Consider the following 15054-nt stretch of genomic DNA (forward strand, 5'->3'; position numbering starts at 1 on the left):
AGATTAAATTTATGAATTTAGCACTTTCTCTGCTTGTCTAGTCTTTCCTCTTGACTGTTTGAGGGTCTTGGGCCTGACCCAGAAAGGTTTTCAACCTTCTTTATGAACAGCATATTAGTGTTGAGGCTCCTATAACATTTTTTTCCTCTTCCTGGCAGGGAAGAAACCAAGGTTGTGTTGATTTTGTGAATTGCTAATTTAATAGGACAAATTCTGGGTTTGTAAGAATTGGACTGTTTGGGTTTACAGTTATTGCAACATATGAAGAGGTGTTGCTGAAGGAGATGGAAGGCATGTGGCAGCTACAAAGAAATGCACTCTATTATGTTGATGGGTTTGGCTGGATCTACATCCTTCTTAATTTGTGTCTTCTACATGGTTTTAGCAAGCACTGTTCTGTCATCCCAGCCCTTTCCACTGTCAGAGCAAGCCTGTTCTCTACCTGGCCCCCAATTATTAGACTCTCTGTTCCTCTCATTCTTCAGGCTGGAGATGCAGACCTGCAAGACAGGAAAAGTAGAAAAGGATCCCAGACTTTGTTTCGTTTCCATTCTTACAAGAACTTTTTTCACCCGGCAATTTTGAGATGCTGTTGTCAGAAACTATTCAGTTTTAATTAACCTCTGGAGAGGTTAATTCTTTCATACTTTTCTTCAATGCATTTTGATATTTATGATGTAGGGAACTTCTCTGGTTTTATAACTGAGATATGGTTTTATAAATGGACATGCCATGCTCTTGTGTTGTGTCTAGTATTACACTGAATAGAATGAAAGGCAGGTGAATAGACAGGAATAAAGACACAAGAGGCACAGATTTTAAATTAACAGCATGATCATGGCATCTTCATGGATTTGCTCAGTCAATGCTGCTGAGGCCAAACTACTGATTGCATTTGCACTCATTCTGCATTTTGCTCATTCTGTGTGGAGGTTTCACATTGTCATGATGGTTTTAGCAGACTGAAAAACAAAGCAATAACATTATTCTTGATATAAAACATTTCTGAAATTTATAACAATAGAAACACTTAGCAAAGATTTTAACTGGTAACAAGCATGCCCTGATTAACAGAATTAATTTCCTGCACATTCAAAACAGAGCGTGTCCTTTGTAACAGGACTCTCAAATATTCAGCTAGAAGTAAACATATTTCATGATATAGGATTTTTTAAAAAAAAATTCAATTCAGTCCTGAAGAGAATATGCAAGATGAAGAGTCAAGGAAGCCAGAAGCAGGAAGGGAACAGACTAAGGAAATATTCAATAGCAGCAAGGTCTCTGTTTTAGTTATACAGAGTAAGGGGGGAAAAACAAATGCCTACACTTAGGATAGAAACAGTCACTTGAAGTCCAAGAAGCCTAATGCTGCCAAATGATGGTCCAGTGATCTTAAAGGCATTTCCAACCTCAGTGGTCCTAATTATCTGTTATACAATGCCTTTTAAAATGCTGATGAGACTTCTTGAAAGTATTCCTTGTACCTGAGGTGCTTTTACCTGTTGGCTGGATGTAGGGATGGCGTGATGGATGATCAAATCTGTCTGTATAGAGTTTTTGGACAAACTCTTGCCTGCCAAAGAATATCTGTAACCTGCATCTTCATGGAAGATATTTTGAGCCATATACTTTTCAATATAATTTTATTCTGTAGCTGTACTGTGACAGAACCAGGGTCTTTTTTGTGTTCCATAATAAAACTTGTCCACAACTTTATAATGTGGACAAGTATTCAGAATATTGTGACAGAAAACAACAAAAAATGCTTGAGCATTTAAGCACATAAATGCTACTCTTATCAACTTAATTCCGGAAAGAAATTATTCTCAATTTTAAATCTCAAGAAATTTCACCAATTGCAGATATACAGAGTGACAAGCTGGAATGTACATGCTTTTAAAATGTGGCATCTGAGTTTTCACTTCTTTAAAATATACATATGGGTGAGTATTCTCAGTCTACATGCTGCCTGGGGCCATCTGACCACCTCCTTGTTGGCAGAAACTGGATTTTGTGCTTTAATTTCAGAGGCTGATTTTATCCAGCTTAAGTTCAAATAATGGCAGAGGAATGGAACTGTCTGTATTTCTTATATCATTCTCACTAAGTCTAGTGTGGCAGAAGTAAAGTTTCTTTACAGAACTGTAAAGAAAGGGTAATGCAAGATAGGCTACTTTAAATCAACTGAATGTATTATGTGTAATTTGTATCTCTAAACAACAGAATTGTGTGCATACAGTTACACAATTCATAACAGGTTACTTGTGCTCCCTGGGAGACACTTTCTGAAAATACTTTCCTTTCAACATCAAATCATTGATATTTATTCTAGTACTTTCCAAAAAACCCAAAAAAACCCAAAAACAACAACAACAACAACAACAAAACCCGAACAAACAAACAAACAAACAAACCCCCAAAAAACCAAAAAACAAACAAACAAAAAAAATCTGCAGCAGAAAAACACTAGCTCTGAGTTCATATCTCCAGTTTACATTGGTGTAAATTTTGCGTTCTTGTTTGACACTGTATACAATATAACCTTTCAGTCTCCTTCCTCCTACAGTAAAAGTCATTATCCCTTGTCTTTCTCCCCTTCAGAATGAGGTCATTCCAACATGTAGGTCTAACAAGAAATACAATGTATTTTCATTGATTTGTATTGTCACTGATTACTCCTTCGTGTTACACAGTGATCTGTATAATAAAGGACATTTTACGTTGTCATGCAGCCAGTCTTAAAGAACAGATTTGTACCCCAGGCTTTCCCAATTTATTTGTAAGTTCTTGGTTTTTAGAAAATGAGCTTTATATAACAGCCTTGAAATTATTTACCATTATTAATCAATCACTAGAACTGAGCATTTGGCACTAGTCTAGATTTTTTTTTCTGTTTTGCCCCGGACTACAGTTTTTTCATAGTCTTGTTCAGAGACTGGTTCCTGCAGGCTCAGGAAAATGAGGGAACTTTGTCATTTGATTATTGGAAATATTTCAGTTTAATTTACAACAGAATATTTTAAACTCATTCCATCCTAATAGGTAGAGAATCTCTACAAGTGTGTAACAGGACCATCATCAGCATCTTCATTGTCTTTTTATTGCAAAAATGATCACTTAGAAGAGGACCATGAAGTGGAAAACTACTGCTGAGTATAATTCCTTGGCATTTTTTTCCTCTGTGCTCAATTTTTCACATATTCACATGTACTGCATTCTCAAAAAATAGAAGGAACTGAATTTCAGTTCTAAGATGGGCCACTAGGAGTAAATGAATGATTACCTCCCACCCAATTTCTATTAGCTATATTTGAATCTATGCATATCCCAGTAGACTTTTTGAGGGTTTGCTAGATATCTGTGTCCATACAGGTGTGTTTGTTATAGAGATTGTTCTTGAAGTTTGTGTTATGTAGTAAAAATTATACGTAGGGCAATCTGAAAATGCACACAATGTAGGTTTAAGTGTAAATCGAGTAGCTTTTCTGTATTTGATTAGGAATTTATGAAGTTGTTACTTTATTCTCTCAGAATACTGCATAACTAGCCCTTCATTACCACTAAAGATTTTAAGTTGAAAATAAACTGCAGTAGGTTTATTGCATATCTGTTCTTTGTATTTTTTCCTATATTGTGTCTTGTACCTGTTAGCTCAGATTCTGTAGAATGTAGTTTTTTGAGACTTAAACTGATCAATACCTACTCAAGGTCTTCAAAGCCTCTTTGGATTTGCAGTTAATATCAGTATAACAGAGACAAAAAAATGCTTAAGTACAACAGTGAGATAGATGAATACATAGAGAAAAGAAATCGGAGAGATCCATCTGAAACTCTACACTGTCTGAGTTTGAGTTGCTGTAATTGTTCACAAAAGTTGAAGATTGAAATTTGGTTTTAAAATAAAAATAGTTGATTTATAGAGAGATCATATTTCTAAAGTGAAAGAACTGGGTTGTATTCAGGCTTCGTAGAGTATGATGTTGATGGAATTCATAATCCCTAGTACAAGAGGGCCTTATAGCTGCAAGGAAGAAATAGTGGATTCTTATTTATCCCTCTTCATATATTTACCTGCCCTTTACATCCTGCTTTTCGTTTCCCCCACTATTCTGTTTAATCCTTCTTCTTCTTCTCCTATTTTCTGTCTTCATTATTGGTTTGCCTACAAGTATTTTTGCAAGTGAACAGGGCATGACCAACCTGTGAAAAGCTGCTGCCTTTATTTTTAACATATTTTATTTTAAAATATAGAGGAAATTGTAGGATGGGGAATTAGAAACTACAAGGGGAAAAAAAACCTATCTAAATTATTGTGATAGTTGTGCTATTTGAGAAATAGCCTGTGTTCATATGATTCAGGACACAGTTTTAATTACGTGTGATTTTCCAGAGCTTAGGCTACAAGTGAGCTCCCTCTTTTTGGAGTCTTGTGGTGGGAGGGGAGAAAGAGGGTTTTATACACAATTTCAACCACAGCCAAGAAGACCCCAAAACCTCTAACTATACTGCAGCCAAAACCCGTAGCTAAAAAAAGTAGGAATTACTTATTGTGATATACAAACCTGTCCTGAAAATAAGGGAATTTTTTGCTTCAAGTTTTCTACAAGATTTCCCCTCTAGGCTTAAAACACTCACAGATTTTAATTGATAGATCTAATTGCTTTGGAAATGTACTGGTCACTGACAACAGGGCTTTAGACTGAATATGTCATGTCAACTATAACAGAAATTAAAATGATACAATGGATTACTGCTTTGTGGTAAGAATAAATTAAAAGAACACAATCATGGCCTTATGTGGACACTACAAAATACTTTGCTGAAAGATTATCCTTTCTAGTGAAGAATCCTTCCAAAAAAAGAAATTTGTTCAGGGACCTCTGTATACTGTGGAAGTGGACTGTTTATCAGTTCAGAGGAAAATGTACTTGGAGGTGGAAGGGGAACAGGAAGGTGATGTAGTTTATATGCTGCCTTAGCTGTTTCTGACTTATATAAAAGGCAATTTTAATTATAGTTTCTGAGAAAGAAGGATAGCTTTATAGCTCTCTCAAACCTTAACATTTTACTCTACCTAGACAGTCCCAGCTAGTTTAGATAATGTTTCTTCACTGGTAACTTTTGTGGTTTAATTTTCCACTATTTTAAAATAGGTATGAAATGTTGAATTATATTTAAATACACAGGGAAGACCTGTATGGACTAGTCAGAATTTTTATCTTCTGTCTCCTTGGAAAATTGCTAGTATTTACTGTATTTTCTGTGGTTTTGGTTTGCTTATTGGTTTGCTTTTCAATTTCTCAAAAACATAATGGGATTTATTGAAAAACATAACTAATTTCACTGTAAGAAGCAGCTGAGAGAGAAAGCTATAAAAGTTTGAATGAGAAATTTTAAAAGGAAATGGAATTTCCAAATCTCTTACATTGTTTTTCAGCAAAAACTACACCAAGGCAAGGCCTAAGAAAATATAGAAATTGTTATTACCACCAGCTTATATAGACATTCCAGCCTTCTTTCAGACTTTCCCTGCTGACATTCTTCAGTACTTGTTTCCCTTTACTTGCTTGCATTTTTCTTACATTTTACATTAGACTACCCTTCTCTCTAGCCCTTTCACTACTTTCTCTCTATGACTTCTGTTGCTCCACAGATAGGTAACTCTGCTGTCAGCAAACAAATAAACTCTTCACTTCCCTGCCTCCCACAGCAGAAAATTCAGGATACTCTTTATACAAAATTTCCTCCATGCCACTTGCTTTTACTTGCCATAGTATCAAATAGTTAAGCAGGTATTCCACTCCTAATGGAAATAAAAGTATGTAGTTACTCAGAAGTAGCAATTTTTGAAGCATTTTCAGAATTTGTAATGCGTTTTTCTTTCAATAAGTATATTAAAAGAAAACAATGGCATATTGGCCCCAAAGTGCTTTTGAACTTAGTCTACACTCTGTTCTTTATACTGTTCCTAGGGGCAAGTGTAGCAAACGGCAGATTTTATCCTTGTGTCATCTGGTTCTCTGAGCCTCAGAAGCATACTGATCAGCACAGCTGCAATAAATAAAGTGTCTATTCAATAAGTTATGATGCCAAATATTATTCCACATTCTTCTGGACAGGCACAATCTGATGGAAAACAGCACATCTCACTTATTGCCTTTTTCCTTGCAATTAAAGTTGCTGAGTAATCAGTCTGTGCCAGATACAGGAAAGGAGAATGTGAATAATGCCAATTTACTTGAGTTTGGTTACAATTACTATTTAAAGGAAAAATACCTGTAGCAATATAGCTTTCATTGATTATGAAGCACAGACAGTGTGTTAACAATATCAATCTTGAAGCCTGTAAGAAAAAAAAAAATCTACCTGTTCTATAACAGTGCTTGGTTTCTAATACCTTTTCCATTCATGTCCAGACATTTTTATGCAGCATTTGATTGGATATGCCTCTCATGGAATATATAACACGTTCTCTGATAGAAACCTCAATAGTTTATTTCTAGCATTTGGGATTGTGCTGTAATTCTTCTCTGACTTAATGGTTCAGCCTTTTTCACAATCACATACAGGAAGAAAATTTGGTTAAAACTGTTGTTGCATTCCAAAAAGATTTTAAATGTATTCTTTCTGAATTATTTTTTTAATGTTCTGTTTTGTTTTTTTCCCCTCTTTGTTTTCTTTTTCTAGGCTGAGGTTCAGCTATGCTATCTGGAAGCACAAAGAGATGCTGTTGAACAGATGTCCTTAAAACTGTACAGTGAGCAGTACAACAGTAGTAGCAAGCGAAAGGAAGAGTTTGCTGATATGTCAAAAGTTCACACAGTGGGAAGTAATGGGTAGGGAACTATTCTTTTTGTTGTTTTATTCTCACTGATCTGTTGGGGGGTTTTTTTAGCGTGATATACTTTTTCTTACTACTAGTTAACCAAGATTTTTCTTCCTAGGCCAAGAGGCAGGACAAAACTGTTTATCTCTGTCTCTCTCTCTCTCTCTTTAATATATGGATGCAAAAAGAATGGGTTCTGGATAATTTATCTAAAAGATGATTTGTTCATAGGAACACCAAATATTATCTAATAGTAAACTGTTATCTGGATTAAAAAAAATGTAACGTGTCCCTTTTCTTCAGGCTTTTCTCCTCCAGCAGCTTCATATAGTGTTTTCTTAACGTCTTCCAAGGAAAAGATCTTGATAGCGTAATAGTATCTCTGCAAGACCTCTATAATCATTGTTCTTCTACTAACTAAGAAATATGAATATGAAGCCATTCAATTATACTTCAAACATCCAGGTTTTTGCACTTCAAGAAAGCATTGATTTTAATGGTTTTCCCTTTTTTTCAGACAGTTTTTCCTTCACTTGTTTTTTTTTTTAATTTATGTTATCATACCTATACACACATATATCATATATAGAAGTGTGCATGCAAAAGCAGTCATCATATTTTGAACAAATTAATCACTGGATTCTGCTAAAATGAGTTCTTGCCCCCCTCTCTTTTTCACAATCAAGGAAACTTTTAGTTCTGGAAGAAGACTTTTTCTTTAAGGTCTTCTGAAAACCATATCTTCCAACTACTAGCACTCCAAGATGAACATAAAAAACCTACCTGTGAGATCATACTAGTGTGGGCCAAAAGCAGGTCAAAGGACCCAACTAATGCTCATTGTTTGAGGGTGCCCTTGTCCTGATAGAAGTTTCCTTGTAACAGACATATAGAATAGAAATATTGCCTGCCATTTCCTATGCAAGAAAAGTCATTGACAAAGGTGTTCATGAGTTCTTTATCTCCAGAATTCCCCTTTCCAGTTGTTAACTCGATGCTCAGGTCTTGGAAACACAGTTTTATTAAATTACCAACTGTAAAGATAAATGAGCCTTGTAAACATCCCCTCTTATTATACGGAAAGATGACTGTTTTAGAAAAGTTGATGTGGGCTAATTATGTAGGATTACTGAGATCTTGATTACATATGCAGAAATCTGTCAGATTCTCAAACACGCCAGCACAGCTAGTGTCAACCATAAAAATAATTTGTTCAGAATTGGTGTGTATATGTATATAAATGTGCACTGAGGGCTACATATTCAAAATTTTCAAAAAGAAGCTACAGCTTCTAATTTTGCAGCCATCACTGAATGTGAGCAAGGCTTAAGAATGGAATATTGAGGAGGATGTAAGACACATCAATGGACGTTTGATTTTCCTGAGGGGAAGGGATGTAAAGCTTTATGCTTCACAGAAAAATCCAGTTTGTAGCTCTACATACCATATGCGATAAGGGAATAGTTTCTTAAATGCACTTGTTTTCACTTGTAATTATATGCTTTGAACTGGAAGTGGTCATCTGCTAGTATTTCAAACTTTTTTAGTGCTGTGGCCACCTTTCTGGGCCCTTGAGGCTATCTCAGGCCTTAGAGGCTCAACAGACTTCAGGGGTCAAAGGGCTGGAATTAGACCAGTACAATACCACTTATTCAGCCACTGCAGAGGCTAGCAGGGAAAAATTCAGCTGGAGAACTTTCAGTTGAACCCATCTGAGGTACTGTGTTGAAAAGAATGGAAATTCCTTTCACCTATTTAAAAATACAGTTGATTCAACATGTCCTTACTGCATAAAAACCATTGACAGAAACTCCACAGTTGCTTGGCCTAGCTAGAGACTGAGATCTCTACAGAGAAGAGGCCATTTGCATAAATTAAGGTGTCTGTCCATTAGCTGTTGTGGAAATTTCACCTAGGAAAAAGAATGTCTGGGAGAATAAGAGCTATTGTAAATGAAGAAATTTTTTTGTAAGATGTGTGTGTGTGTGTGTGTGTAGGAGATTTGGGACATGAGTTTATGCAGGAAATAACTAAAAGGAGAAAGGTAGAGTAGTATTTGCAGAATAATGTGATTCTAGTGGATGTGTAAAGAACCAGAGGTTTCCTGCAAAATAATAATCTTGTTAAAACAGTAATAGGGAAGGTTTTTGGGAATTAGCATGAAAACGGCCAAAGTGACAAAGGAGGAGAAAAGAGTGAGTATCCACTGCAGGAGAACACCAGCTAGCCAGGAGGTAAGAGGTACCCAAGAGTATTTGAGAGCAGGTGCAAAATATCACGGTAAATCTGGCTGGAAGTATATATATATATATCCCTCAAAATGGTAGATGAGTGCATACAGGTCTTATTGGGAGATATGGACAGCACCATAGCACAAGAAAGGCAGATCCTAAGATCCTGTCATCACTGGATATTGGGCCTTCATGGATGAGACTTTGAGAGAAATTAGAGGGGGCTTCAAGTATGTACAGGGCATAAAGCAGTTTTAAAATTGTTAAGGTGATAACTCTGAATTCTCCTAATCTCCCTAATAAAAACATGGGAAAAGAGTTCCATAAAATTAAGACCCAGAAACTTGAAGGAACATTTTGTCTGGCTGATTTTTTTGGCGGGTGTAGCAGTGTGTTTACAGTACTTCTAAATGCCATGTGAGTTATGCCATCAAAGTAATACTGCAAACTGGAAGTGTGTGTTAAACATGGGGAAAAAGGCTGATGGAAATAGCTTTACATTCCTTTTTATTTATTAATGCCACAGATGAACTGGTGTTCTCATGAGAAAGGTGCTCATGAATTTTTATTCAAAATAATAAATTGGTGTCCACATTTTAAGAAATATGTTTAGGGTTCAAGGGATTAGACATGCAACTCTGCATATCTGATTCCTGGTTTACCAATACAAAATATACTTCTTAATGTAATTCTAGTTATTACATAGCTAATGGTTTTAGCTTATTAACCAACAAACTTCATCAAGGAAGCTGTTTTCACCTGCCCTTTAACTAATATTATGGAATTTTTGTTGGCAATATTTGCATACTTTTAGTGGAAGATCTTTTTCTTTTCCAATAAACAGATGAACTAATTTATTCCTTTTTTAGTGTTTAGTGGATTCATATAGTCTACAAAAATTAGATCTTTTCTATTATTATTAAATCTTTAACACATATCAGTATTTCAGAAGTCATGTTTTCCCTAGTTCTGCCTGTGGCGATATGAAAGAAAGATCTGCTAAGCTCAGGAAAAGTAGATTCTGAATAAAAAAGAAATATTAAATATGCCATAGAAATACTGACAGATACATTTTAATCTTAACCTCTCTCTAGTCCTACAATTTCTTGCTTTTTCTGAAAATCGTTTTAGTGGCTTAGTAACTTGCATCCTTTTCCAAACAGTAATTTAATAGCGATCACTAAGTTCATCCATTTAAATGCAAGACATTAATTAAAAAAAAAAAAGCTGCTTTTAAAAGATACATATCAGGTATATTCTAAAACCATTAAAAATATTGCAGTCATATTAAAAAACTATTGATGATGCTCTGCTGACTTTGCTATCTTCAGGCTCAGGCAAATAACTGCCGTAGACAGTTGCTTAAAAACACTCCCACTTGACTTTACTTCAGAAAACAAAGAAACAAACAAAACCCACAAAAAAACAAACAAACAAAAAGAATCAGTACAGTATGTAAACTGGAGAGATATATATGTGTGTGTGTGTATATATATATATATATATGGAAAAAACCCAGATCTTTTTTATCTTGTATCCCTTGCTGGGCTTTTTCCAGTGAATCCGTTTTCTCTCACTCTTTGCTTTGAGTGTTTAGAACACTAGTTTGAATTCAAAATACTCAGCTGTTTTCTAGTGCTTATCTGTGTTTTATAAAGGTCAAAGAAAAGTGCTTTTGTGGTTTTTTTAAAGGATTGGTTCATTTCAATACACAAATAAATGGACCAATTTGGACTGTAAGATGGGATCTTTAGACACAAAACAGATGTTTGGATATAGCCCATCCTCTGCCTATTACAGAAAAATCCAAGTCCACTTCCTAGTGCGTTGTCCAAAGGCATCCCATGCCATTCTGTATGCATTGCTTCACATCTTCATATCTTAATTTAGGATTTTCAGTGGTACAAATCGTCCAAGTCCAACTGAATCTGTACCAATTTACAGGTTATGAAATCTAATGTCTTGTGTCATAAAACATATGTTTTAATAACTGCCTGTCACTTTTATGTCTTTGAATAATATTTGGATAAGATGGAAGGGAAGCAAAGGAGCAGTTGCTACTAGAGATGCAGAATGGTTATACTGCTTTCTGAGGAAGGGATGAAGATCCAGTCACACTGCCAAATACACAATTCAAAATGGAGTTTAGTTTTCTTTTAGTTTCCAAATGATATCGGAGTCAAATACCTCCTGAAACATGAAAAAAGCCCTGAACTCCAAGTGAAACTTATATTTCAATAATGGTAACTTAACGTTTTGTGCTTGCTCTTCTTTCTTTATGGTAACACTACTTACCTTCTCAGGGCAGCAAGCAGTCTTAAGTAAGTGTACCTCATAAATTATTGAGTAAAAGTATACTAAGTATAGTGGATTAAACTAGAGGGTTACTTCAGAAGCAGGAATCAGTGCTTTTGCATTGTACAATACTTTCTTTGTTGTCAATTCATTGAAAATAATACCATGGAAGGCAAATGCTTTCTTCTCCCTCGCCTGCTTTCTTGAGGAAAGACAGTTCTACTTGTCACAACTTTATCTATTAGCTTTCAAAATTACCATCCACATGGTACTGTAGTTACTAACAAAACTACAATAATAATAATGACATTAAAAGCGTGTTTAGTTTATTATTTCTCTGTTAAAACACTGCTATTTTTTTAAATGGGATTGCTAAAAAAGTTCTTAATAATTGGAGAAATTAGCTTTAGTGGAACTATTCTTTGCACTATGCACTATTCTTTGATCAGTATGGGAGTTTTTTGATACTACTGGCAAGGCTTTTGTTAGTTCCAATTTTGCAAATTTGAGGATCCCTTTTCAAGAGGTATCTATTTGACAAATGTGCAGTTTTTCAGCATGTACTTTCTGTCTTGTTTCACAATGTTTTAGAAGAATCTATGCTTTACTTATTCACTAGGCTTTCAATAGAGAATCACATTAATCCTTTTAAGCTCCTTATTCTAATGATTTATTTTGTTGAAAACCGTAGTGATCCTCCTTTGAATTTTAATGATTGCTGGCTATTCAAGGATTCATTGTTTTGACTTCCTGTCCTTACCTTTGTTTCTTACATGTCTGTAGGGAACACCTGTCTAATACTGTATCTGGCCTTAGTTCTCACTGGCTTACCATATTCACTCAAGCCTATCTTAAGGCGTTAAGTTGAAATGCTAGCTACTCATCCATGAAAATAAATGTAGGATATTTACAAAGATAGGCAGATAGACAGCAGAGGGGTGGCTGAATGGATTGAGTAATTTTTTGATGTAAATAATATTTTCATGTGAATTATATCAAGGTGATTGTTGCAAAATTTGCTGAATATAAAGCCAGCACTGTAAAAAACATTAAACACCTATAAGGGATTTGTATCGCAAAATTTTTGAAGCAAATGCAGTATGCCAACAGTTGTCAGGATTTGGCATCAGCTGCTGAATTTAGGTCATGGCACTGGCTTAAATTGGATTTCAGTTTTCATTTTCATCCACCCTGTATAAATACTAAATGTCTCTTTAGAAATATAACTTGGAACATCATGAGTTTTCAAGAATATATTATTCTAATACAAGACTTTAACAACTACACAGTATTTATGCATAATACATTTTGTTCCTTATCTACAGCCTTTTGGACTTTGATTCAGAATACCAGGAGCTCTGGGATTGGCTGATTGACATGGAATCCATTGTGATGGACAGCCATGACCTGATGATGTCAGAGGAGCAGCAGCAGCATCTTTACAAGGTTAGCACTACGGTTGCTGCCTTTACCTAGCTATAGAAGATCTGATTAGCTTGACAAGTCTTTCTCTCACAGGATATCGCTGCGTTCATTGTATGTATCATGGTGTCTATTAGAATTCCCTTCCCTGTCCCCAACCTCATTTCCATCCCCTGTGCACTGACAGCCTGCACCGACATCATAATTGCAAGAAAGTTCCCTTTATCACATTCTATTTGGTGTAATTCTATAGAAGGACAAAGATTTGTCTTCAAGATGAATAGAAATAAATGAAACTGCATTAATAAATAGACTGAAACAAAATGAAGGAAAAAATGAAATGGGAACTTTTAACAAAATGTGTTTTGATTGGAGCTTTCAGCTGGATTTTTATCCACCTTTCAGACCTCATCTGGAAAGAAAGACATTTGCCTTGATTTTGGTTTGCTGCTGCCAGAATGCAGGACTCTTCCAATTTAATTTTTATTAGTTATACGTAAAGTAGACATTGTCATGTTAAGTCTTCACACTTGGTTGTGATTTGAGCAACATGATTTTGAACTTGCAGGGTGAAGCTATAGGGTCTAATTCTATCATATATATATGTACATATATGTATGTATATGTACATACATACAGACAGACACATGGTTTCTTTTATTTGCCATAGCAGCCTTAACCCAGAAGATTTATAATTTCTTTTAGATAGATAGTAATTGTAAGAACTTCCTGAAAATGTGTGACTTGATCCTAAAATTGATTCAGGCTTCACTGTGTGTCAGAGGAGCTACGGGTCTGAGGGGTGGTGGGGGAAAGAAAGGAGGGGCTTTTGACAGAAATATCAGGCTGCAGTAAATCTTCCTCATTTAGGCAATTTTTATTGGAGTAATTCTGACAGTTGTCATCCTTGAATTGCTTTGAGCATATGGCATATTTCAAAGAGCAGATTGTGAATCATAAAAAATAAAATTAATAACTAACCACAGAATCAGCAACACTATAATGACAAGAAACAACTACCCTCTAGCTTTTTTTTATTTCTTATCAAATAAATGGTACATTCAAGGTCAAATAGAAGTTGTTCTCTTTCTTCTATGATTGCATGATTTGATAATTTCTTAAATATAATAAATATAATAATTTTTTCTTGCTTTGGCATCCTAATAAATTCAAGACCATTTCTTGATGGTCTTGAATTTATTCTTTCTTATTTTAGTTATTTTATTTAAAATACCCAGCAAGAAGGGGTTTTCATATGAGTTAAAATATGTTTATAAATGCAAATATAGTTCAGTTCCAAACTATTTTAGGCTGTGAGTGAGTTTCATTCACTGGCCTCCACTTCTTGCTTTGACAATAAATTTTATTTTTGCTATTGTCTTTTTTCTAACTTCATAAATACTTGATCAGACTTAATCACACATTAGCAGACCTGGCCATGGGCAGGCTCAGAAAGAAACAATTCCAGAAATGAGTAAAGAGTTTGTTGTGAGTCTAAAATAAGGTGTTTTGGTAGCTAGTGCCTGTCCATATAAGGCCAGCTTGTACCATGACTAATTTAACTGCTAGTTTTAGTCCTATACTACAAAAATAAATCGATAAACATAATTTTTAAGGTAACAATCCATCCATCAATATGAAAAAGAGTAAAGGTCAAGCAACCAGTTCAAGTATTTTAGATCCTATTTAATACACTTGCCTTTCTGATTTCCAAATGTAATCCCTAGGAATAATTATAGATGGTAAGGCTGGGTTAATAGCGTATGATGAAGAGAGTAAAAAAGGACAACAATTTCATAATATGTGCAGTATAATATGGTGGGAAAATGGGAATAGTTTCTTAATTCTGAACCTTGATAGGCATGACACTTCTGAAAGCAGAAAGTTTGTATGGCAGAGAGTAGCTGAATCTGCAGCAGGGGCAAACCAGGACGGATTCCAAAGAGCACGCAGCTTATTTGTCCTGCAATTTCTGCCAGGAGGTCACAGGCTACGGTAGCAGATTTGAGTCCTCCTAGCTCAAAACTGCCTGTCTGGTACTTAGCCACTACAAAACCACTTAAAGAAGGGTGGAAATAGACTCTTTGTGCTCCTGCAGTGAATATTCACTGCATTTACCTTTCTAGTAAGAGCAGCAAGCAAATTTTTAAGGACCGAACAAAAGTTTTAAGTAGAGATGTGGAGTTTGCATAAGAGATGACTAAGGAGTGTCCACAAAGCAGGAGGAATATTTGCAAGTAATGTAAAAATCTTAAGTGTATTACATTTAGAACTATCATT

At 35.2% G+C, this 15054-nt stretch overlaps 1 protein-coding gene across 1 annotated transcript in view; it reads left to right on the forward strand.

The window, feature by feature from the left end:
• AKAP6 (A-kinase anchoring protein 6) overlaps nucleotides 1-15054 on the forward strand; it is a 211873-nt gene that overhangs the window by 122804 nt on the left and 74015 nt on the right. Inside the window, exons 7-8 of the mRNA XM_063398890.1 lie at nucleotides 6688-6836; nucleotides 12678-12798. Of these exons, the coding sequence (XP_063254960.1) occupies nucleotides 6688-6836; nucleotides 12678-12798 (270 nt within the window). The remainder of the gene's footprint in view (nucleotides 1-6687; nucleotides 6837-12677; nucleotides 12799-15054) is intronic.

The sequence above is a fragment of the Prinia subflava genome, chromosome 5, assembly GCF_021018805.1.
Source record: "Prinia subflava isolate CZ2003 ecotype Zambia chromosome 5, Cam_Psub_1.2, whole genome shotgun sequence".
Lineage (NCBI taxonomy): Eukaryota > Metazoa > Chordata > Aves > Passeriformes > Cisticolidae > Prinia > Prinia subflava.